At 42.5% G+C, this 23,478-nt stretch overlaps 1 protein-coding gene across 1 annotated transcript; it reads left to right on the top strand.

The window, feature by feature from the left end:
• Positions 1-7,306: 7,306 nt before the first annotated feature.
• Positions 7,307-20,658, top strand: LOC134149661 (transcriptional repressor CTCF-like). The gene is made up of 11 exons (XM_062592895.1): positions 7,307-7,318; positions 8,787-9,564; positions 10,007-10,177; positions 11,074-11,207; positions 13,133-13,253; positions 14,048-14,197; positions 15,843-16,003; positions 16,452-16,634; positions 17,063-17,198; positions 19,209-19,376; positions 20,477-20,658. Exons 1-11 carry the CDS (start codon positions 7,307-7,309, stop codon positions 20,656-20,658), a joined length of 2,196 nt encoding a protein of 731 aa, XP_062448879.1.
• The last annotated feature ends 2,820 nt before the right edge of the window (positions 20,659-23,478 follow it).

The following is a 23,478-nucleotide window of genomic DNA, read 5'->3' as shown; positions in this document are numbered from 1 at the left end:
AAGGCCCGTATAAGCTACAAAGTCAGGTTAGTTGTACCAATGAGCATGCATAACAAAATTAACAGTGTCCTCATTTTCCATCTTAACTCTATAGCAAACAAATTAAATTAGACAAATCAATATTATTATAAATCAGCTCTATCTATTATTACCAATGCTATCAGAATGCAAAATAACACCTAATAACACTTAAGAGCACTCTAATTCCATATAAAAGAGTTCAATTTTCCAAGTGCAATTCATCACTTTTGTAACTTCTGTATTCTTATCTTGAGAGATATCTTGTGGGTGTGGGAGTCCACGAATCATTCAAAGGTGCCTTCTGTATTCGGGAATAGTGGGTCCAGGGACTTATTCCCTCCACCTTTACTGCAGTATGAGTTGTCAGAAGCAGCAGGTAAGGTCCTTTCCACTTTTCTCTTAGTGGTTCTTGCTTCCATGTCCGAATATAAACCAGATCCCCAGGCTTGAAGTCATGCACAGGGGAATCCAATGGAAGGGGGTTACGTTGATTAAGGTACCTATGTAAAGATGTTAGTACCCGAGACAAAGACAATAAATACTCTCTCAACATTTCTTCCCCTCTTACATGCATTTGATCACTTCGTCCCCCTATTTCATTAATTGGGTAAGGTTTCCCGTAAAGTATTTCAAAAGGGCTTACTCCCTCTTTTATTCTTGGGGTTATTCATATTCTCATCAAGGCCATTGGTAATATATCTACCCATTTAAGATGGTTTTCCTGATACAGTTTTGAAATACGTCTTTTAAGTGTTTGGTTCATTCTTTCTACCTTACCGCTAGACTGGGGTCTCCATGGAGTGTGTAATTCCCATTTCATCTGTAAAAATTTGGATGTTCCTTGAACCACCTCTGAAATAAAATGAGGTCCATTATCTGAAGATATACCTTCAGGAATCCCAAATCGAGGAATTATCTCTTTTAGTAAAATTTTAATTACTTCTTTTGCACAATTGGTGGAGCATGGGAAGGCTTCTGGCCAACCAGAAAAAATATCTACCAAAACAAGTAAATCTTTAAACTGACCACATTTAGGCAATTCAGAGAAATCTATCTGCCAGCGTTCCCCTGGGGTTAATCCTCTTCTTAGTTCTCCCATAGGTGGTTTCTTCTGAATTTTGGAGTTATTTGCACAACAGGTGGGGCATCTCCTTACAATAAGGTCAGCATTTGATAGCATCTTTGATCCCACAGCGTATCTTTTTACGCTGCTTATCATAGCATCTGCTCCCATACGAGTTTCTTCATGCAGTCTCTTGAGCAGCACTTCCATCATTTTGGCTGTAGTTAAAACTTGTCCATTTGGGGTGACCCACCACCCTTCACCATTTTTTGTACATTTTAGCCTTTCTGCCAATTGATTTTCTTTGTCTGAATATTCAGGAGGTCTCATTTGTATTTTTCTACTAGGTAATAAAGCCCCAATCACCTGTCCTGCTAGTGCTGCCTTTTTGGCTGCCGCATCTGCTCTCCTGTTTCCTTGTGCCACTTCACTATTTCCGTTTTGGTGGGCTTTGCAATGCATTATAGCTACTTCTTTGGGTTCCATTATTGCTTGTAACAATCTTAATATCTCTTGCCCACACTTTATATTACTTCCTTGAGAATTTAAGAGCCCTCGTTCTTTCCAAATCGCTCCATGAGCGTGAACTACCCCAAAAGCATACTTTGAGTCAGTATATATATTTACTCTTTGGCCCTTTCCGATTTCAAGGGCTCGGATAAGGGCAATGATTTGAGCCTTTTGTGCTGAGGTGTTTTGTGGCAATGGTTTAGCTTCTACTTCTTTCCATTGAGTCACCACTGCATATCCAGCCTTTCTCTCTCCATTCTGTACAAAGCTGCTACCATCTGGATGTAGTTCCACATCTGGGTTCTGCAAAGGTTCATCCTTTAAATCAGGCCGGCTAGAGTATACATGCTCTATAGTGGCCAAACAGTCATGCTGTGACTCTTTTTGCTCTTCACCAGGTAGCAGAGTAGCAGGGTTTAAGGTCGGTACCACCTTTAAGGTAATATCTCCTTGTTCCAATAACACAGCATGATATTTTACCAGTCTGCTCGGGGAAATCCAATGATGCCCCTTTTGATTTAAAACTGCTGATACTGCATGTGGTACAAAAACAGTTAAGGGCTGTCCCAGAGTCAATTTGCGGGCCTCCTGTATAAATAAGACGGTGGCTGCTATAGCCCGGAGGCAGGCCGGCCATCCTTTACCTACTTCATCTAATTGTTTAGAAAAATATGCCACTGGTCTTTTCCAGCTCCCGAGCATTTGGGTCATTACTCCTGAGGTCACCTGCTGTCACTCATGTACATACAATTGAAAGGGTTTAGCCATATCTGGGAGTCCCAGTGCTGGAGCTTCCATCAATTTTATTTCATTGAAACTAGCATGGCATTCTGGGGTCCACTCTAACCATTCTCCTGGACCCTTTAGGGCTGCATATAAAGGTTTAATTATCAGCCCAAAATTAGGGATCCATATACGGCAAAATCCTGCCATTCCCAGGAATTCCCTCAGCTGTCGTTCCGTGCGGGGTATTGCAATTCGGCATATAGCCTCTTTTCTTTCCGCTCCTAGTGCACGTTGTCCTTTTGATATTTTAAAACCAAAATATTGGACTTCCTTCTTCGCAATCTGAGCCTTTTTCTTTGAAACACGATACCCAACAGGTCCCCCAAAAATTTAACAGACTCACTGTCGCCTCTAAACATATTTTCTGAATCCGCTCCAATCAAAATGTCATCCACATACTGTAAGAGAGTGACATCTTTGTTACCTTCCTGCCATTGGGCTAGTTCTTTGGCCAAGATCTCACCAGACAGGGTAGGACTGTTCTTGAATCCTTGAGGAAGAACCATCCAGCAAAACTGCTCCTTCCTCCTCGTAGTGGGACTTTCCCATTCAAAGGCGAAAATTGTCTGGCTTTGTTCTTCTATAGGAATACAGAAAAAAGCATCTTTTAAACCTAGTACTGTAAAACTATTGTTAGTCTCAGGCACCGAGGCTAAAAGAGTAGATGGGTTTGGCACAGTTGGATGGATATCTCTTGTTATTTGGTTCACTGCCCTTAGGCCCTGGATCAGTCGATATTCTTGGGAGCATGGTTTCCTTACTGGCAGGATTGATGTATTGAATTCAGAGTAACACTCTCTAAGCAAGCCATTTTGGAAGAAGGCATTAATTAGGGGTTCCAATTCTCTACATGCTTCTAGCTTGATAGGGTACTGATGCACCCTAACTGGTTTTGCTCCTGGTTGTAGCTCTATTTTGACCGGAGTCGCGTTTTTTGCTTTACCTGGCTTTGTTGAGGCCCAAACCGAGGGAATCGCCACATCCAATACACTTGAAGGGATACTTGCACTGTTATTGTCTGGAGCTGATCCCATCAAAAGGCGGATTTGTGCTCTCCATGCCAATTCTGGAGGGATGTGGAGCTGCATGGAACTCTCAGAAAAGGTCACCTGCGCTTTCAGTTTGCATAGTAAATCCCGTCCTAATAAGGGGAGGGGACACTCTGGCATAGAGAGAGATTCATGAGTCAATTTAGTACCTCCAATCGTACACTTCGTTGGTTGCAAAAAGGGCATCAAAGCTCTCCTTCCCGTAGCCCCAACAATGGTGGTAGTAGTCTTACTTAAGGGTCCTTTACAACTAGTTATCACTGAATGAGTGGCTGCACTATCTAATAAAAATCTATAGTTTCATTCCCCAGCTTTACTGGAACCAGGGGATCAGCTGAGGAAATTCTAATTTTTTCCCCCCGTCCCCTTCATTCCATATCTGACTCCTCTAACATAATTAGGTCGGTGTTTGCTGGGCTCTGTAGCTTTGTTATCCTTCTTCGATTTGGACATTCATCTTTCCAGTGCCCTTCCTGTCTACAAATTACACATTGATTTGGACCCAAAGCGGGTCTAGGGAGGCCTCCTGCCGGCCTCCCTCCCCTTCCACCTCTTCCTCCTCTGTTACCTCTTCTGCTTCCCCTGCCCCTGCCTTGGAATTCATTCCTCTGGACAGCTGCCAGGATAGGAGCCTGTAGTTTCATTCGATTTTGTGTTTCTCTTGTTCTCTTTTCATCTCAATTATTCTATACCTTATACGCTATTTCTATCAGCTGTGAAATAGACATTCCCCCAGCTCCATCTACCTCCTGTGGCTTCTTTCTAATATCCTGAGCTGACTGGCCAATGAATAGCGTATTAAACAGTCTTTGATTCACTTCCTCATTTGGATCCAGGCCTGTCCATTTTCTGACTGTTTCGCATAATCTTTCATGATAGGCCGAGGAATTTTCTTCAGGCCCTTGCTTTACTTCCTACAATTTTGATACATTCTTTGGTTTCGGAACCCTGTACCGAACCCCGTATAAAATTAGCTGTTGATACTGCCTCAATAGCTCCCTACCCCCGCTCCTATTTGGATCCCACTCTGGATCCTTTCTGGTGGGTAAATAGACCTCAGGATCCCCCTTTCTGTCCCTTCTCTCACCCTCTTCGTTTGCCTTATCAATTACCAGCTTCTTTTCTCCTCCTGTCAGGAAAGTATTCAACAGCGCCTGCACATCTCCCCAGTTAGGATTGTGAGTTATCATAATAGTCTCCAAAAGTTGATGCAGCTTTTCAGGATTTTCCCTACGTGATCCAATAGACTGCTTCCAGTTTAGTAAATCCGAGGTTGTAAAAGGAACATGTACAAATACTGGCAGCCCTTCTGGTCCCACTGCTTGTCTCAAAGGAGCCTGTATAACAGGTTGTTTCTGTCTCCTAGTTCGGCCAGAAACAGGGCTGGACTCTTGGCTTTCTAGCGGGGGGGCCGATGCTTCAACTGAGGTGGAATCGTTTCCACAAGAGGGGGGCACTGTCAGTAGTTGTACATCCTCCTGCTTCTCTCCATTCAGAATTTTTCTGTTAGCACAATACCCGCTCTTTTCCTTCTTTGCTACTGCAACCATTACAGATTCCTCTTTACTTGTAAGTTCACATTCCCTTTGAATTTCTGGTTCCTTATATAGTGACACAAAAGCCTCCACATCATAGGGTATTTCATCCCACCTCCCCTTCCGGCAACAAAACGGCAGTAACTGTAATATAGTATTACGGTTCAAGGTCCCATTTTTTGGCCGTTGCTCATCACATTCCAACTTATACACTGGCCACCATTGATGACAACATCTTTTCATTCTTTTTTTTTTTGTCATCCGATCTCCTCCACAAATATTCCAGTGTTTCAAAATACAACCCAAAGGGCTACAGGGAGGAATCATGGATTGGCTTGATCCCATGTCAATTACCTAGAAATACCAACCTTATTACCTAGAAATACCTTTTTTCCCGTACCTTTGTGCGCACTCAGCTCTGACCCCTCCGGTCAATTTAAGGCAAGCCTTGCCAAGCATCTATGTGCTACTTAATTCAACATAATCTTCCGCAGAAGTAAGTAAATTTTATACTCACCAATCCAAAGATTCACCCCCCTTTTGCCCTGGCACAAATATCTCTGGTTGGCGTTGCACCTTTGAGTCTCTTGGCATCCCGACTTCGGAGGGAGGTGGGAGGACTCCCCGATCAACAGGTTGGTGCGCGCTGGAGCTCGATCTGATCCAGTCCGCTGTCGGGAACGGCAAGATAATCTCGGGAAGGCCTTCTGGCAAGTCCCATCTGGGTCGCCAAACTGTTGTCCAAAATCTGGGTTCTGGTACCCGGTGTGCAAGTAACCAACAGACATACAGGATCAAGATATTTGTTTATTTCATTTCTGCGCAGAGATGGGTGCTAGGTGGTAAATCCACAAAGCTAGCACACCTTCTCCCCCTCTCATTCTTGATTTATACACACTTTTCAGGGAGTATTTTATACAAATCTTTCTATTGGTTACGATTTCATTACCTCTGGTAATCGCTCTGCGCTTGCGCTTTCACATTCTTGTTAATTAGCATAGGAAGCGAAGAAGAGGCGGTAACATCGTTATCATGTCATTTCCATCTCATTATTCATTTAGGGGTGTGAAATTTAATATGTTAATAAGCCTTAATGAACCTAAGGTCACTTCTGGGTTATTCTGCTTTTTTTGTCTTACCTACCCATCGCAATCTTCGAAGCGCTGTGGTTTCATCAAGGTTATTTAGCCGAAGCTAGTTATCCTTTCTTTCTCTCCCCCTTGTCCTTGAGTCTTGTTAACTATTTGCAAGGTTTTTCTCACAGTATTTCTCTAACAGCCTCAGTGCGTGACACTGCAATGCTCGGCTGCTGCCTGCTGTCCGGAGTTGTGAGGTTGCTGCTGCGTGAGGGCGTAAGAGGCCAGCGTGAGGCTGTTGTGTGATGTTTGGGAGCGTGCGCTGAGTTTGGGCTGTTTGCCTTGCAGGCCAGTCGCAGGCCCGCGTCAGGTGCTAGTGGTTGTGCGGTGAGCTGAGAAGCAGCGGCTGCTAGGCCAGTGGGGTGATGTTGTTGCCGTTTGCATCTCTTGATTGCGTAGTACTGGAGTGCCTCTGAGGCGAGCGCTGCTGCGCAGGCTGCTGGTGGTGGCTGTGAGGTGGCTTGTGCGTGCGTGCGTGACAGGCCAATGCTGTGGCTACTGGTGGTGGTGGTGGTTGGGAAGTGCCTTGTGCCTGCGTGCGTGATAGGCCGGTGCTACGGTCAGGCTTGTGAGATGGCTTGTGGCTGAGCGGCGTGCAGGTCAGTGGCAGGGCCCTGTCTGCTGTTTGTGGCTCTGAGGTGACTTGGGCGTCAGTCACTTGGAGGCCAGGGGTGTCAGCCCAACTGGGCACGCTTTCACAATTGCTGCAGGCTAAAGACCAAAGCTCCGTTCTGATCGCCTGCTGGCTAGTGCAAAGTACTTGCATCATCTCGTGTTCTTCAGCTGTTTGTCCATGTGGATTTGCTGTGACTTGAAAAGCTGATGAGTGTTAAGAAAAAGGAGAAGCAGGATCCCTGCAGGGAGTGCACATGAAACCGTATGTCAGTATTTCTGGGTATCTGGTGCCCCCTGGAGACTGCTGCTGCCCACAAGAAACATAGAGACTATCAAGGCTGCACATTAGTAAGTGACCCTAGTCCAAGCAGACTGAAAAAAGAGAGGAACATCTTTTTCTCAAAGAAGTAGTGCAGGATACTAGAAAAGGCCGTAACAGTAAAAGCGAGTATTGTCTAAAATAATAATAATTACATGTCTTGTATTTCTGAAGTCTAATAAAGACTGAGAGCTACGTTTCATGTTATGTATATATGCCCATGTATTTCAGAAACGAATGCTCAAGGCTATGTTTAGACAGCTGGTAGTGACATGATACGAAATGTACGGAGTTTAAAAGATAGCTTTAAGAGGTCCTATTAGTTGGTCTGAGAGGCCAACAGATAAAATGAGAAAATGTGGATGTCTCCTATCAGCCCTGGGATTGGAATTAGAATTTGATCACAAGCTTCATAAGATGATAGGGTGGAGTTAGTTCTGTGTGATTTTTTGGGGGTTTGGGGGGGTGGGGATGGGTTTTTTTGAAGGTGGCAGGTGTTTGGGGGTGTCTTAGAGTGTTCTGAGGGGTTTTGAAACAATCCTGTGTAGAGAATAATGCTGGGTTGTTGAGGCAAGAGAGAAGAGAGGAGAAATTTGTCAAAAAGGAGATAATGCTTTTATACAAATGTTTTGAGAGTTAAAATTAAGACCTACCTGCTAAAATACTGAGCTTTAGAATTATTACATGCTGTTGATGCCCTGGCTAGATTTAGCCTAGTTTTCATGAGAAATCACTGGAGTCGTGTAGCTCTGAGTCCAGACCATTTAGATTGAAATAAAATTTTAACTGAGCCTTGTCTGCATCCTGGGGCTCCTTCGACCCACAGAGGGCACTGTGCTCAAGTTCATCCTGTGTTCTGCCTTCTGAGGCAAGGCAGTGCCCATAAATGGAAACAGGAATGAAGCTCAGGATACTCCCAAGAAATTTACTTATCCTTGTTTTTCTTTCTTTCTTTTTTCTTCTTTTTCCTTTTTTTTTCTTTTTTTTTTTTTTTTTTAAGAGAAGATGCCAATCAAGTGTTGTTCAGAGAAGTCTAAACATAGAGGAAATAGCTGTTTGGAGCTGGAGTTTTACATGAAATATGAACTTAATTTAGAGTAACTCTGAAGACTTAAATTCTTGCTTTGCATTCTCAAAGCTTTTTCTTAGGGGGAAAAAAATCACTATTCTCAGACTAAGATTTTTTTTGTTTTAATGCGGTTGTTGGGGGAGGTTGTTTTTTTTTTTGAAGGGGGGGTCCAGATTTCTATTGTGCTTTACGGAGTCAGCTTTTTTACATGTAAGATTTCTAATGACATAAAAATAATGTGATTATAGCACAGGACCGCTTCTGATATTCAGCTTATTTATTTTACACAGATTGGTAATAAGGAGTAATCATGCCGTATCACTTGCCTTAGCAATTTGCAGTCCTTGAGAAAGAGAAACATACATATCCCTTAATCTCTCTTCCTTGCTTTCCTTCCTTTCCATGAAACTGGTACAGCGGCTATTTCACTCCAGGCAGGATTCTGTGATCACCTTGATTTACAGCGACAATACGCTAGCAGAGACTAATGCTTACAGTTTTGGATTTGTTTTCATAAAACTGGCTGCAGTATACTATTGCTGTTGAGCTGATGGTTTTCGGTTAGGCCACTTGTCCCTCTGTGGGGTGTGTGCCATTATTATGGCACATTATTACATTAGATGATGTGCAATATTCTCTCTTCTTTTTTTTTTTTTTTGTTTGTTTGTTTGTTTTTTTAACAGCAAGAAGGTGAAACGGAAGGTGAGGCAGTTGAAGCTATTGTGGAAGAATCAGAAACTTTTATTAAGGGAAAAGAGAGAAAAACCTATGAAAGACGCCGTGAAGCTGGGCAGGAGGACGATGCTTGTCATATACCACCAAACCAAGCAGATGGGTGTGAAGTAGTTCAGGATGTCAACAGTGGTGTGCAGATGGTTATGATGGAACAGTTGGATCCAACACTTCTTCAAATGAAGACTGAAGTAATGGAAGGTGCAGTGCCTCAGGAAACGGAGGCTACAGTGGATGACACACAGATCATAACACCTCAGGTTGTTAATATGGAAGAGCAGCCTATAAATCTTGGTGAGCTTGAAGTACTGGTACTTGAAGTACTTGCCACCACTTCTGTGGAAGAACTTCTGGGAGCATATGAAAATGAGGTTTCCCAAGAAGGCCTGCAAGAGGGAGAGCCCATGATCTGTCACACTCCCCCTTTACCAGAAGGCTTCCAGGTAGTGAAAGTGGGTGCAAATGGTGAGGTGGAGACACTGGAACAAGGTGAACTTCAGCCCCAAGAAGATCCTAATTGGCAAAAAGATCCAGACTATCAGCCACCAGCCAAAAAAACAAAGAAAAACCAAAAGAGTAAGCTATGCTACACTGAGGAAGGCAAAGATGTGGATGTCTCTGTGTATGACTTTGAAGAGGAGCAACAGGAGGGTTTGTTGTCTGAGGTCAATGCAGAAAAAGTAGTGGGTAACATGAAGCCACCTAAACCAACCAAAATCAAAAAGAAAGGTGGGTTTGTAAGCGGATTTCTAAACTGCACTGGTTGTGACTGCACCTTGCAGTACAGTTGAAGTGATTGAGTAGATGCAAATGGGAGCGAAGCAGGCATGCTCAGTGTCACTTACCGTTTTGTATGAGAGCTCTCAGCTCTGTTTTCTGGGCAAACCTACTCTCTCCTGTCTATAGGCTTGCAAAGGAGCTCATTTGCCTTGTGTGATGCTGTGGTATTAATATTCCCATATCACTACAGTTGAAAAGGTTCTGCTTTTTGCTGTAATGCATATTCAAGAGATTATTGTGTACAATAAAGCTTTGCATCAGGAACCAGTGGTATAATTAGTTTTTGGGGGGTGGAGCTTTTCGGACAGTCTCATTACTGAGGAAGCACCTCAACACTCATACAGTGAACCACGGTTCTGCCAAAAATAAAAGTGACTTCCTTCATGGCTAGGTGTAAAGAAGACATTCCAGTGCGAGCTGTGCAGTTACACTTGTCCACGTCGTTCTAACTTGGACCGCCATATGAAAAGCCACACTGATGAACGACCACATAAGTGCCATCTCTGTGGCAGGGCTTTTTGGACAGTCAAATTACTGAGGAAGCACCTCAACACTCACACAGGTACTCAGACCTTTGTGTACATTCTTCTAATAGAATCTACCCTGTCTTTATTCTATGGGCAGATTGGGTCTATCTGAATCTGTCAGATTTCCTCTATGGGACAAGCTGTAAAGGAACAAACTATGCAATGCTGCTCTCTTTCTTTATTATTTTTTTTTCTTCCCCTGTGAGAGCAATTTTTCACCTGACCATGTTAGGTGCAAAGCTCATTCTGTACATAGATACAAAAACTAACTCTGGGATTGATCCGAAGTTACTTAAAGCTGTAGAAAACATTCTGTTTGTCTTGGGTAGTTATTAGGGCCCTCAGTTTGCTGTGTTCTGAGATTTGTGCTGCCATTGCTTCCTATGGAAAAATAAGGTGAGGCTGGAGCTAAACAGAAGGCAGATGGAGGAGAAAAACAAAACAGGGAATAGGTTATAAATTGGACCAGTAAAACATGTAGGAATGAAAGCATGTTTCCATTGTTCCTCACTTAAGTTTCTGTTATAAAACTTAATATAGGAGTAATTTCGGAACTGTCATCAAATTTAAACGATGTTCTTTTGACCCTTCTGCCAAAAAAGTGCAATTCATGTTCTTAGCTTTCTTTTCATACCTCTGCATTATCTAACTGAATGGTTTGAAATTTGCAAATAGCCAAGTGATAAGAAAATAGGGGAGTTTGTTTCCCTCATTGAAAGCATGTACACTCTCTAGCAGTATCTTCCGTCCATTGGCTGTTTATACAAAGGCTATGACGCCTGCGTGCCATTTGCTGCTGTAATCTAATCTTTCAGAACAAAAGGAACATTGCTGATTCATGGTGGGGGGGGTGGAGAGGGAGAAGCTGTGTCATATTTTTTGCCACTAAATCTGAATGTCACCATCTTCCTGTTTTCCTGCAAATGATCAGGTACTCGCCCTCACAAGTGCCCAGATTGCGACATGGCCTTTGTGACCAGTGGAGAGTTGGTTCGGCATTGCCACTACAAACACACCCACGAGAAACCATTCAAATGTTCAATGTGTGATTATGCTAGTGTGGCGGTATGTTAATTGTCACAGTGCCAAGTACATGCTTGTATGCTTCAAGACTTATTCATCATCTGTTACAAACTTTTGACCATTTTGGAAAAGCCTCTGAGTAAATGGGTTATGAATTACAGAATCAGTAACGTTGGAAGGGACGTCTGGAGATCATCTAGTCCAAACCCCCTGCTCAAGCAGGGTCACCTAGAGCATGTTAGACAGGATTGCATCCAGGAGGGCTTTGAATATCTCCAGAGAAGGAGACTTCACAACCTCTCTGGGTAACCTCTTCCACTGCTCTGTCACTCTCACAGTGAAGAAATTCCTCCTCACGTTCAGGCGGAACTTCCTGTGCTTCAGTTTTTGCCCCATTGCCTCTTGTGCTGTTGTGTGGGACAACTGAGAAGAGTTTGTCCCCATCCTCTTGATGCCCTCCCTTCTGATACTTATACACACTGATAAGATCCCCCCTCAAGCTTCTGTTCCCCAGGCTAAACAGGCCCAGTTCTCGCAGCCGTTCCTCAGAGAGCAGATGCTCCAGCCCTCTGATCATCCTCATAGCCCTCCACTGGACTCTCTCCAGTAGCTCCGTGTCTCTCTTGTACTGGGGAGCCCAGAACTGAACACAGTACTCAAGATGCGGCCTCCCCAGGGCTGAGTGGAGGGGCAGGATCACCTCCCTCTGCTGAGTAGAATGTACTTTAAGACTAGAGATGCTCTCCAATTTTGAAATGTGCACTTTTCGTCTTACATATCTGCTGATAAAGTGACTGCTGCCAAAATGAATGGCGCTTTCCCAAATTAGTGAAAAACAGCTTTGCTAATTCTAAGAGGTTGTCTAATTTGCTTGAGGAAATAAAGCTTACTTGAATGTTCTACCCTGTGCCCTAAGCAGCACTGTTGCTTGTGCTGCAGGACAGCTTTTAAAATGTAATAAAAACTACATTGCAAGATGGGGATAGGAAATCTGAGCACGGTCACGAACAAAATTTTTAAGAACTGATCTGTGCAGTGGAGGAAGGTTACAGTGGAGATGTTGAATTGGGTGCTTAATCTTCTTTTATTTATTTATTGAGTTTTCTGGGTGTGGGTGTTTCAGTTTGTGTGTGTATGTTTTGGGTTTCTTTTTTTGTGGGGGGGATGCTGGGGGTTTTGTGGGTCTTTCAAGTTTTATCTATTTATTTATTTATTTATTAAAAAAACAAACAAAACTTTGAGCTGTGACTGCGATGTTGTAATTCCAGGCCCTGAGGTTTCAAGTGCTGAATGCATTGTGTTGCAGTGCATGAATTAGGAAAGAATAAGCAAGTTGGTCCTATGTGAGCTGATTGCAGGGTTTTATAGACAGCAGTTGGTGCAGCTTGCTCTTACTGAAGCAGAAAATGCTTTCCGTTCATGTCTGCTAATTCTTAAGCTATGTTCATGCCTCCTAGATAATGGCAGGAGCGTAAAGGGATTAAGTCACCTTGATTGTAGGACTAGGGCTTTTTTATTGAGTTACTGATTTATCTTCTTCCTGAAAGTAACTGGAGGGCATCCCAGGAGGCACCCTGTGGAAGAACATCTGCAGTGTTCCTGGGTGCATGCTTTCCTGGAACGCTTTTTCTCTGTGTCTGTCCAGGATGCTTTCAAATTTTAGCTTATCCTCTGACGTTGAGATGGTTGATGCCAGTAAGGTGAGCGCAGGAGACAAAATCTGGCTGCTTTGAATGTAGGAGCAAGACTGGGAATAAAGCTGGGAGGTGGAACAGAGTGGGAAAGGGAGTATGAGTGGTTACATGGCAGTGCAAGACTGGCACTGAAGCAGGTTGGTTGGTTGTATTATTTTTAACCTTGCTACTGAAACAAAATGTTACTGTAACAAAATTTTTGACTGATTTCTTTTACTTTGGAAATCTTACCTATTCATGCTTACTAACTCCAGTCTTGCTCTTGGCTTTCAGGTTACCAAATTGAAACGCCACATTCGCTCTCACACTGGAGAGCGTCCGTTCCAGTGCAGCTTGTGCAGCTATGCCAGCAGGGATACTTACACGCTGAAGAGGCACATGAGGACCCACTCTGGTACTGATGTCATGCTTTTAGCACGCTGTCTGTGTGCTGGTGTCTGAGTGCTGGGACAGTGCATAATGGTGCTCATGCTCGGAGTCAGCAAAATGAAGTATTCAAGTTTAATGTAAAATTATCATGAAGTCTGTAGCTGAAGAGAATGCACTGTTTATCAACATTAATGAATTCATAAACTGACACTAGTAATTGCACTGAGAAATGTGCTGGAGGATTCTGATTTTTGCCTTCACTGTGAGGTGACAGAATACAGGCCCCTTTTCAGTATGAAGATGAGCAATATCTTCTTTATTGATGTTTTACTTCCCACTGAAGGTTATAGCCATTTTTAGTTTCATTCTTGAGTGTAATTGCAACAGTGTCTGGATGCAGTTTGTGAAGATCCTTAGTTTTTTCTGTGATAGAAATAGGACTTTTTTTTCTAGCATGGAACACTGCTGGAGTGCTAAACTAATGAGGCTGCTAAAATTTAATGACAGAAATGTGCTTGTATGTATGAGCATTCAAAAGAAAATCTCAAATTTGATGTTCACAGTGTTCCAGCATCTGGCATGTAGGTCTTGAATGTGTTTCTCATTGTAAGGACTAATAATTAACTCATTTGCTCAAGAGTGAATTTGTTTTGTCTTTGTGTTGTAGAAAGATATTTACGGGAACTAAAACTTCTAGAGAAAGAAACATCATTGAGCTGTTTGCTGGTTTCTGGGGAGTTATTTTATTTTAGGGCCTTTTGATTAGATTTCTTGTTAATAAAAGTGCTTGTGCTACTTTTTTTCCTTCCGTTACTGTAGGAGAGAAGCCATATGAATGTTACATCTGCCATGCTCACTTCACTCGGAGTGGTAACATGAAGTTGCACATTTTACAGAAACATACGGAGAATGTGGCCAAATTTCACTGTCCTCACTGTGATACTGTTATAGCAAGAAAGAGGGACTTGGGTATGTATCTTGGCAATGTGTCCATTAGCGAAGTTACTGCAGAAGGCTACACAAAACATGCCTTCCCAAAATTAGAGTTCATGTAACCCATCAGCTGTCTTCCCCCCGCTTTAACCTAGTAAATCCAGTAACTGCACAAAATGAAGCACAGGCTTAGAAGTGTGGCTGGTAATACATACTTTTAGCCTTTTAGCTTACAGTAACTGCTGCATGCTATGGGAACAGCACTTTCAATTGCTTTTCACTATTTGAAAATGCAGCATGTTTTTCAAGCATCCAAGGCAAGTTATTTTCATGTCCATAGGTGCGAGGCATTTATTGAACGTAGACGAATATTTTAACTGTACGACTTAAGGTCCGAGAAATCGGAAGGTCATTTGGCGTGACCTCCTATGTATTGGAGGCCATTAATTATCACCCAGATATATCTTCATCAAGCTGAAAGGCTTGAATTAGCCTAAACAGTTTCATTTTTCAGGAAGTGGAGCTGTGTGCCACAGACAGAATAGGAGAGACTGAGTTGTCACAAAAGCCCTGAGTCCTTGCAGTAGGAGAGTGTTGACCTGGTGAGCAGTTCCCCATGATTCTAGCAGACAAGCTCTCTTTTATGATATACAAGAAGGTGAAAAATAGTACTACTCCCAGAGCAATTGAAGATAATCTTTCTCAGTGAAGAAAAGGCTGAGATTTGGCATAATTCTGTCTATAAGCAAAATATCAACCAGATAACGGGAAGGTAGGTTCTCCCTCATAACAAACAGATGTAAAGTGCTACAATGAAGGACACGTTGAGACGATGACACCAAGTGTCTATGAAGCAAACAAGTACTGATCTATAACAGGAAAAAACAGAATAGCTGTGAAGATTTTTTTTTTCATAATGATTGTTCAAGCTACAGCAGGCTACCTTGTGCAGGTGCAATATGCTCATATTTGGAGGATTTTAAAGTGATTAAAACCTCTGATAGGGGTTAGCTGTTGGTACCCCTGTTACCCTCTTGTCCTGTCACTTTGACTTCTAATCCTGCAAAAAATCCTGCTTCCCAATGTATTGCCTGGCTTCTGACTGTATTCAGGCAATTCAGAGTGGTCTTAAGTGTCTTGAGGACAGTGCTGTGTTTTACCTTGACTTTACTTCATCTGTTGCATGAACTTCAATAGCAAAAATTTATGTTGCTCTGTCTTCCAAGAGAATCCTTACAGATTGTCCGAAGCAGTCCTGGGCATCAGTGATCTGGCTGCTATGTTTTTGAGATGGATTTTTGAAACAGTCTACACACTAACAGTCTAAGAATCCTGCTGTATTTTGCAGATAGTGAATTTTGAATATAAGTTATGTGGTATATCATCAAACCCTTTATCAAATGCAAGTGTATCAGCACAGATTGCTGATATTAACCAAATCTAGAATCCTTTAAAAAAACCTTTCTAAGCTTTTGACTAGACAGTTCTGTCAAGAAATTATGTTGATTGCTGTTAATTATAAGCCTATTAATTTTTTGATAGAATCTCAAATTAACAGTTTACTTTTCTCACCTGAACTCAAGAGTATACAGAGGGAAAGACACTGAGAGATTGCATACCAGGCTCTTTCACCCTTGGATAGCCGTGATGTGATTAAAGGCTCTGGTTCTTGCATTCCTAGGTGTCCATTTGCGAAAGCAGCATTCCTACACTGAGCAGGGCAAGAAGTGTCGATACTGTGATGCTGTGTTTCATGAGCAATATGCCCTCAAACAGCATCAAAAGTCTCACAAGAATGAGAAGCGCTTCAAGTGTGACCAGTGTGATTATGCATGCAGGAAGGTAAGCTGGTGGGACTGACACCCCTTAAGAGCATTCGAACAGGAGCTAAACATGTAAGCTAAGAAATCTTATCTGTTAAGTTTGACGAACTTTCAAAATCAGTGTTAGCTCTCTGACTTTTATTTATTTATTTTAAGGGCATGGGAGAGCTCAGTGGCTTTTTCTTTCTGCTGAAGTGCTCCCCTGTGGAGAGTATCTTTTAAGGGAGTTAAGTCACAACCTTGGCATATCTGTTGACAAAGAGCTAGAGTTGCTTGGAGGATGGAAGTAGGTAGGACCGAATATGCCATCAATCAGAGTGTGGTTGCACTCGGGCAGGACCATCTTCTCCTGGGTGTTTTTCTTGGACTAAAGTGTTTGACCTCGTCTTGCCTGCAGAAATAAATTTCTCAGTGTCTACATCTGAAAGTTTTCAAGTTATTCTTTCTCTTTGGTTTGTCCCTACCAGGAGTGGCACATGATCATGCATAAACGGACCCATACTGGAGAAAAGCCTCATGCCTGTAGCCATTGTGATAAAACCTTCCGTCAAAAACAGCACCTTGATAAGCACTTCAAACGATACCATGATCCCAACTTTGTCCCTGCTGCATTTGTCTGTTCCAAGTGTGGTAAAACTTTCACTGGCAGGGTAAGGGAGTGTGTGTGTGTGTGTGTGTGTGTGTGTGTGTAAATACATTTTGAGTTGTGCTTTTTGGTTGAAGGGGGGTTTTAGAAAGGAGGAGCCCTGTTACTCAAAGAAAAGGGTGGCTGGGGCACAAGGCACAACACTGATCTTTTAAAAGGTGGCACTTGCTGCTCTCTGAGAGGAGGCTCTGGTATTGATACTGATACTGGCATGTGCTAGCAGTAGCATCATGAGCAGTAGGAAAACTCAACTTTATGAGTAGAAGTTAGTGAAATTTACCTATATTTGGTAAATATTTTTCCATTACAAAGAGGAAAAAGAGACAAGCAGTCAGAAATGTCTGTGTAAACACATGGCCAGAATATCTGATCTTGATTTCAATGCGTGTTGTTTTTTTTTGTTTTGTTTTTTTTTTCCCCCATTCTGAACAGGACACAATGGCCAGACATGCTGATAGTTTTTCTGGCCCAGGTGGTGGGGAAGGAGAGAATGGAGGAGAGACAAAGAAGGGCAAACGTGGCAGAAAGAGAAAAATGCGCTCTAAGAAAGAAGATTCCTCTGATAGTGGTAAGATTCAGCTCAGTACCTTCTTAGCATTACAGGCTTGTGATTCATTGTTTCTTTGTTAGCTGTTTGCCAGTTCTGCAGGTTTGGTTTGGTACCTGAAAGGCCTTTATGTACTCGATAAGGGGAAAAAAATGATCGTGTATGTATGTACATAGCGGACTATGTGTGTTTAGGAAGGATGGTGTGAATTTGGCTGTCCTGGACCTCTTCCGAGACTCAGTAGTTGGGGAAAAAAGTGCTGTGTCTGTTACCCTTTGCCTAGACTGCAGTTGTCTGCCTTGCATGCTCTTCTGTGTGTTAGTACACTGTCTGATACTTTTTTCCAGTACTAAAGTCATGTTGTCCCCTGCTTTGGCCTGTCAGCTGCTGAAGTAGACAGACTGTTAGTTGATAAAAGTTGAGATCTGAGGAAAATATGAAGAAGCTCTAAAAAGGTAGGACCTGAAAAATTCAATAAAAGAAATTTGTCTTTGAATGACTGCGTACAATAGCGCAGCACATGCATACCTCCTTGTACATAAGGAAGTAGGTGCTTACAGACATGAGGAAATGTCTGGAAAGCAGTAACGCACAGAACAAATAGATGCTAATGTGAGATCTTGTGGCGATAAAATCAATCCCTTCAGCATAATCTGACTGAGGGGGATGAAAGCACATCATATCCAGAGTATTTGCAGTCTTTCTGGGATGTTGAACTGATCTTTTTTCAAGCCAGGAATGCACCCATAAGATGGCAGCGTATAGTTAACCCTGGTATGTTTGGCTGCTTTCTGTTTTCTGTCTTAATTTACTTGTGAGATTTGAAGTTGAGGCCTGGTATGTGTTATGACGCCTCATCTTTGTGGAATCCCAAAGACCAATGGCCACCTTTTTGAAGGTATTTTTCACTTGATAGTAATCATTTTTATCACACCCTGGTCAACAGTTGTGCAGCTTGGATACTTTTTGGGTGTCTCTCTTAACTGAAAAGTATTAGAGCCATTATTGCTGCTTCTAAGAAAATGAAATCTCTACAGTTCATTCTTCCCCCTCAGATAAATGGAAGTATGCCTCATGCAATGGCTCACCTCTTCATGAGGAAGATAAGCTACTCTTCTGTGCAGTGGACATGCTTAGACATTCTGGGGCAGTCATTTTACCCTTCTGACAGTCTGTTCCCCTTGACACCTTTTATTGCTTTTTGTCTGATTTGGTTTTGCATGGAGTATTCTGGGCACATTGATGGTGCTAACTGGTAATTTCAGGGATGTCCTGAAGTATAAAACTTTGCGCCATTAGCTCAATAAACTACAAAAAAATTGCAAGAAGTTAAAACTTGTCGTGAGCACCATTGGACTGGAATCACTTTCTAAGAAGTGCAGTTAGTTGGCATGGAGGGGAGGTGCTATCATAAATCAGTTGGTGGGCAGGGCCTCATAAAATAGGCTGTTCTACGTCATAAAGAGAGGTCTTGGAGAAAATGCTCTTGGTCACTGATTGATGACCTATGGTATGTTGATGATCCTAGAAAGCATGGCAAGATGTCTGCAAAGCTGTGTTCAACTGTGATGCTTAAGACCTCCCCAGTTCCATGTGACTTTACTATTTTCAACTTGACATTGAGGTCCTGAACACTAGTTGCGGTGTTCAGGAACTGCTACCCCAGTTGCTGATCTACGTTACAGAAAAAGATAAGTACAGTGCTACTGTTTCTTGAGGGCTAGGAGACTTACTGTTGGATCACTCTTGACTTCTGGAGTGTTTCATAGAGGTATTGAAGTCACTGCCACCAAGTGAAATCATGTTTTCTTTCCCTTTCTGAATGGCATTTTGTTCCCTTTAATGTAGGAGTAACAAACTGAGTCTGTGCCACTAGGTTCCTAGCACAGGCCTCATTCGCCTTCTCTGTTACCAGAGCCAGCTCCCTTCAGTTGAGGATTAAGTAATGGCTCTTTGTAGGTGAATGTGTTTAACCTCTTTAAACGAAAGACTTGCTTAATGCACTTCTTCGAGGATTTTTTTTTTTCCTAGAGGAAAGTGCTGAACCAGATTTGGATGATAATGAAGATGAAGAGGAGACAGCAGTAGAAATTGAGGCTGAACCAGAAGTTGAGCAAGAGGTTGCTGCACCACCTCCTAGTAAGAAACGAAGAGGAAGACCACCAGGCAAAGCTGCCACCCGACCAAAACAATCCCAGCGTAAGTCACTACTTGAAGCTTACGTTACAATGCTTGTTTGAACTGCATCTTCCTTGGATTTGGCAGCTCTCATCAGAGAACTCCTGCCCTCAAGTGAGCTTATTTAAAAAGTAAATAGCTGCACTTTTCTCTAGCTTGCTATGATCTTCCTTGTGCATGATGCTTGTTGCAAGCATTTCCTGGGTGTTAGGGAACATGCCTTTTGCCTGTTTCAGATCATGCAAAAAGGAGATGACAGGATTTGTTTTTTTTCTTTGATAACATTCCAGTTAATAAGTGTGTGTGCAAACTTTGTTTTGTCTTTCTTTCTTTTCTTTTTTTTTTTTTTTGTCCCACTTGCTGGGTGTCTGCTCATGTTGCACTTGCTGTTAAAGAAACTGTTACAAGAACCACCATAGTATTTTATGTATGTAGACTTTTGCAAATATTACTACAAGCAAACACGCTTCAGACCTGTAGTTTGGAGCATAGCATAAATATTGCGTAGTTGCAACTCCACAGAGGTTTCTTCTTAAGCATAGAAATCAATAACTATACAAAGTCTAAGTAAAATTTTAGAAAGTCCAGGAAGCAGTTCTTCCTTCAAGGGGTGAATGCTGCCTGGTGGCTTGGCTGTTTGATCAGTGCTCCAAATACAGCACATGTCCTTCCTAGGCTTACAGCCTGCAGAAGCATTGACTACATTCACTAGTGTCACTGTGGACTCTGAATCTGACTGAAACTTTGCCTTACTCTAAGTGCAGAGGAGCTGATTTGAGGTGCACCTGTATATTGATAGTCTTACTTGATTACTCTGTAAAAATTGCTTAAATACTGTCTCATATATTCCTATATATCTTTTGAAATTTGCTGCTAAAACATCTTCACACAGGAGCCAGGGAGGTAGGGGCTTGATACTTGGATGAATGAGAGGCAGGCTGAATTATTCTGCCCTGAGGTGGGAATGTGTCTTTATTGGGAGCCCCTCCTTTGCTTTCTATGCAAAAGTCTAAGTATCTACTGAAAAAGTCATCTGAGGGAGGTGCAGGCCAGCCCTGGAACCAGTAAAAATCTGTCATTTTCCTCCTCCTCCCCATCCCCTTTCTTTTCTGCCCTTCTAGCTGCAGCAATCATTCAGGTTGAAGACCAGAACACTGGTGAAATTGAAAATACTATAGTTGAGGTAAAGAAAGAACCTGATGCAGAACCAGTAGAGGAAGAAGAAGAAGCTCAACCTGCTGTAGTGGAAGCTCCCAATGGAGACCTCACTCCTGAGATGATTCTCAGCATGATGGACCAGTGATGGAAGACGACTATACTGGCTGGCTGAACTGGCCTGGGCTGTGTTTAAGCGGCTCAAATCTATTTTTCCTTTTACCTTTTTTCTTGGCTTTGGGAAATGCATCATTTTAGACCATTTTACCAAACTTACTGGGAAATAAAACTTAAAATGATGTTAGAATGTGATTTAACTAGAACTTGCTGTTTTATGTTAGCATTACAGGATCATGGAACATTAGGAAATATTTTGGAGTCCTTCAGGGTGTCCTGTGAGATGCTTGATTAGTTTTGCTCTGAGCTGCATTGTAAAGCTGATCCAAGGACAGTGTTTACATGCAACAAGTTTTAATATACAAAAATGGAAGCCTTGACTAGAGTACATGGTAAACCACTCTGGACTTCCAGTTCGCAGAGTCTGTGAGCCTCCTTTTCTCAGTAGTGTTTCTAACTGTAAATGCAGACTTGAGAGGGTTCTAGACTGTTAAAATGTTTTTGCTTTTCCCCACCGACTAGTTCCGGATTTCCGAGTCAGCTGCACACGGAAGTTTTGGCATGCTCCAACTGGTTTCTGTCCTTAATATGCTTTGCTTTCTGCAAAGCATTTCTGTAATGGTCAAGCTTGTAAATAACTTTTTTTTTTTTTTTTTAACATTTTAATCTTTTTTCATTAGTTAAGAGGTATGCAAAAACGCAGTTTAAATAAACCCCGGTATTTTAATTCCTTTCAAACCAAGTGACAAGAGACCTTTATAGAGTGTGAATGTTGGAAAAGCTGTTGATAACCAATCATGTAGAGAAAGGTACCCAGAGTACTCCTTGAAGATCAACAGATAACCCACATGTGAAATCTGGTTTTGAAGTACACAACTGGCATTTGAAACATGTATAATTAACCTTCCTTTTGAGTTATAATTTTACGACTACATTTTCTTTGCTCTGTCTTGTAGTTGTATTTTGTGTTTATGAATCCTATGTTAAGGCAGAAGTGGTGATTTATAAGTGGGTCACTGCAGCCCTCAAAACCTGGGCCAGGAAATATTAATAGGTCAGTAATTACACAATTTTGGATTTCTAATAGAGACAAAAGGAATAATGTGAAATACAAATGATGCCTGTATATAAACTGTCACATGTTAAAATATGTAAGCTTTTTATAGAGCCTCAGTCTTGCTGATTTCAAACAAATTTTTCTTCTATGTATCGCTTTTAAGAGAGCGATCAGTTTAGCTATCAGACCCTAGGTTGATGCGTTTTTGTACTTAGCTGTACTGTGTGATATTTTTCATTATTTTAGGAAGCCAACATGGGAAAAACTGTTATAAAATATGTAATGGGATTTGAAAGCTGGGAAGGAGAATATACTGCTGTACAGCTAATAAATAATAATGGATTACCGTGTGTGCTCACTGGCTGATTCTTTGTATTTATTAACTGTTTGTCCTGGCAGTGATTTCCAGACTGTAGTCTCTCCTCCTTATAGAAGGATGCTTCAGGCCTGAAGTTACAGTGTGTCTGTGCCTCTCGTGGTGGGTCTTTTCCTCTACCTGTGCTAAATGCAAGGTACCTACATCTTAAATCATGGTGTGCTGGTGTTGCCAGCCACAGGTGAATGTAGGCACATAATCAAATGTGGTTACTGAGGCCAAGCCAATACACTGCTAGTGTACAACCTGACTTGTTTTCTAGCAGCTTTTTTGTATGCCATGGACCTAAGCTGCTTGCTCAGCTGGGCCTGAATGGAGGAACATGCCCAGATGAGATAATAACATAAAGTGTGCTGGACCAGCCACTCACTTGTTTAAATAAGTGTTTTCTTGCTTGAGCAAGGAGTGGGAGTAGCAGTTGCTTTTGTTGACATTGTCTGTGACTTGGTCATCTAAACAGTGGGAATATTAGTCTCATTTCTCAGAATACAATGAAGATAAAACTTGGGCTTGCCATAGTGTATGTTCCTCTACTTAGAATGAATTCTGAAAGTAGCTTAAAGAGCTGATGATAGAGTAAAGCGGTTGGATAACTTCAAACTGTGTAAGTTCTGGTTAGTTACTAACTTCAGAATGGAAGTCACTGCAAATGACATAATAGTACTCCTTAGAAAGAAATTCCTTAAAAGCACAAAAAAACAGTTGCTAGACACAATTTTCAGTAGATGTTAGGTTGGCTGTGGTAGGCGAAACGGGGCGTTGCGGAAGATCACGGGATGTGACGTCACGACGAGGCAGGGCTAAGACAGGAAAAGACAGTGCGAGCGCGTATATAAAGAATTGTAATGACGCAATAAACGCCATTTGCCGCATCCTCCTTAGGGAGTCAGTGTGGTGTGGCCCAGGGGCGGGCAGTGTTGCGGGCTCCTGACCTCACCCTAACTCTGGGTATTGTTGCGACGGCAACAAAGTGGTGACCCCGATGTGATTGTTTGAGGGTGGTCGCCGGGGCGACGGGGGTGGCACCAGATGATGGAAGCGGTGATTAAGGTAATTCAAACGTTCGCGAAGGAATGGGGAACTTCTGTGAAGTCGAGCGCAATTTCGGCGTATGTTGAACGCCTAATCCCGGAGGGTGCCGTGCAGCGCCCTGCGGACATTCTTATTTCATCAAATTGGCCTCGGTGCTCCGAGGTGTTAGCAGAGCGGACTATGTCCGGCCACTCGGGAAAAGACTTTAAGGCTTGGGGTGTCGTGCTTACCCTGCTTCGCCGAGCGCGGGTGGAGCAGGAGACTTGGCAGGCAGCACAGGGCTTGCTGTATGGCTCACAGCTGCGGGGCACCCAAACGGGGGACCCCTCGGACTCGCCGGGGGTATCCAAATCGGTGACGCAAGCGGCTGACAACGCTGATGAGAA

Source organism: Rhea pennata, chromosome 21 (genome assembly GCF_028389875.1).
Source record: "Rhea pennata isolate bPtePen1 chromosome 21, bPtePen1.pri, whole genome shotgun sequence".
Taxonomy (NCBI): Eukaryota; Metazoa; Chordata; class Aves; order Rheiformes; family Rheidae; genus Rhea; species Rhea pennata.
The sequence above is the reverse complement of the archived record's forward strand: the minus strand, read 5'-3'. Positions and strand labels throughout refer to the sequence as shown.

Coding starts and splice junctions, on each gene's coding strand:
- LOC134149661 (XM_062592895.1), top strand. Junction 10,178..11,073: donor GCACCTCAACACTCACACAG/GTACTCAGACCT, acceptor GCAAATGATCAG/GTACTCGCCCTCACAAGTGC. Junction 19,377..20,476: donor CCGACCAAAACAATCCCAGC/GTAAGTCACTAC, acceptor CTGCCCTTCTAG/CTGCAGCAATCATTCAGGTT.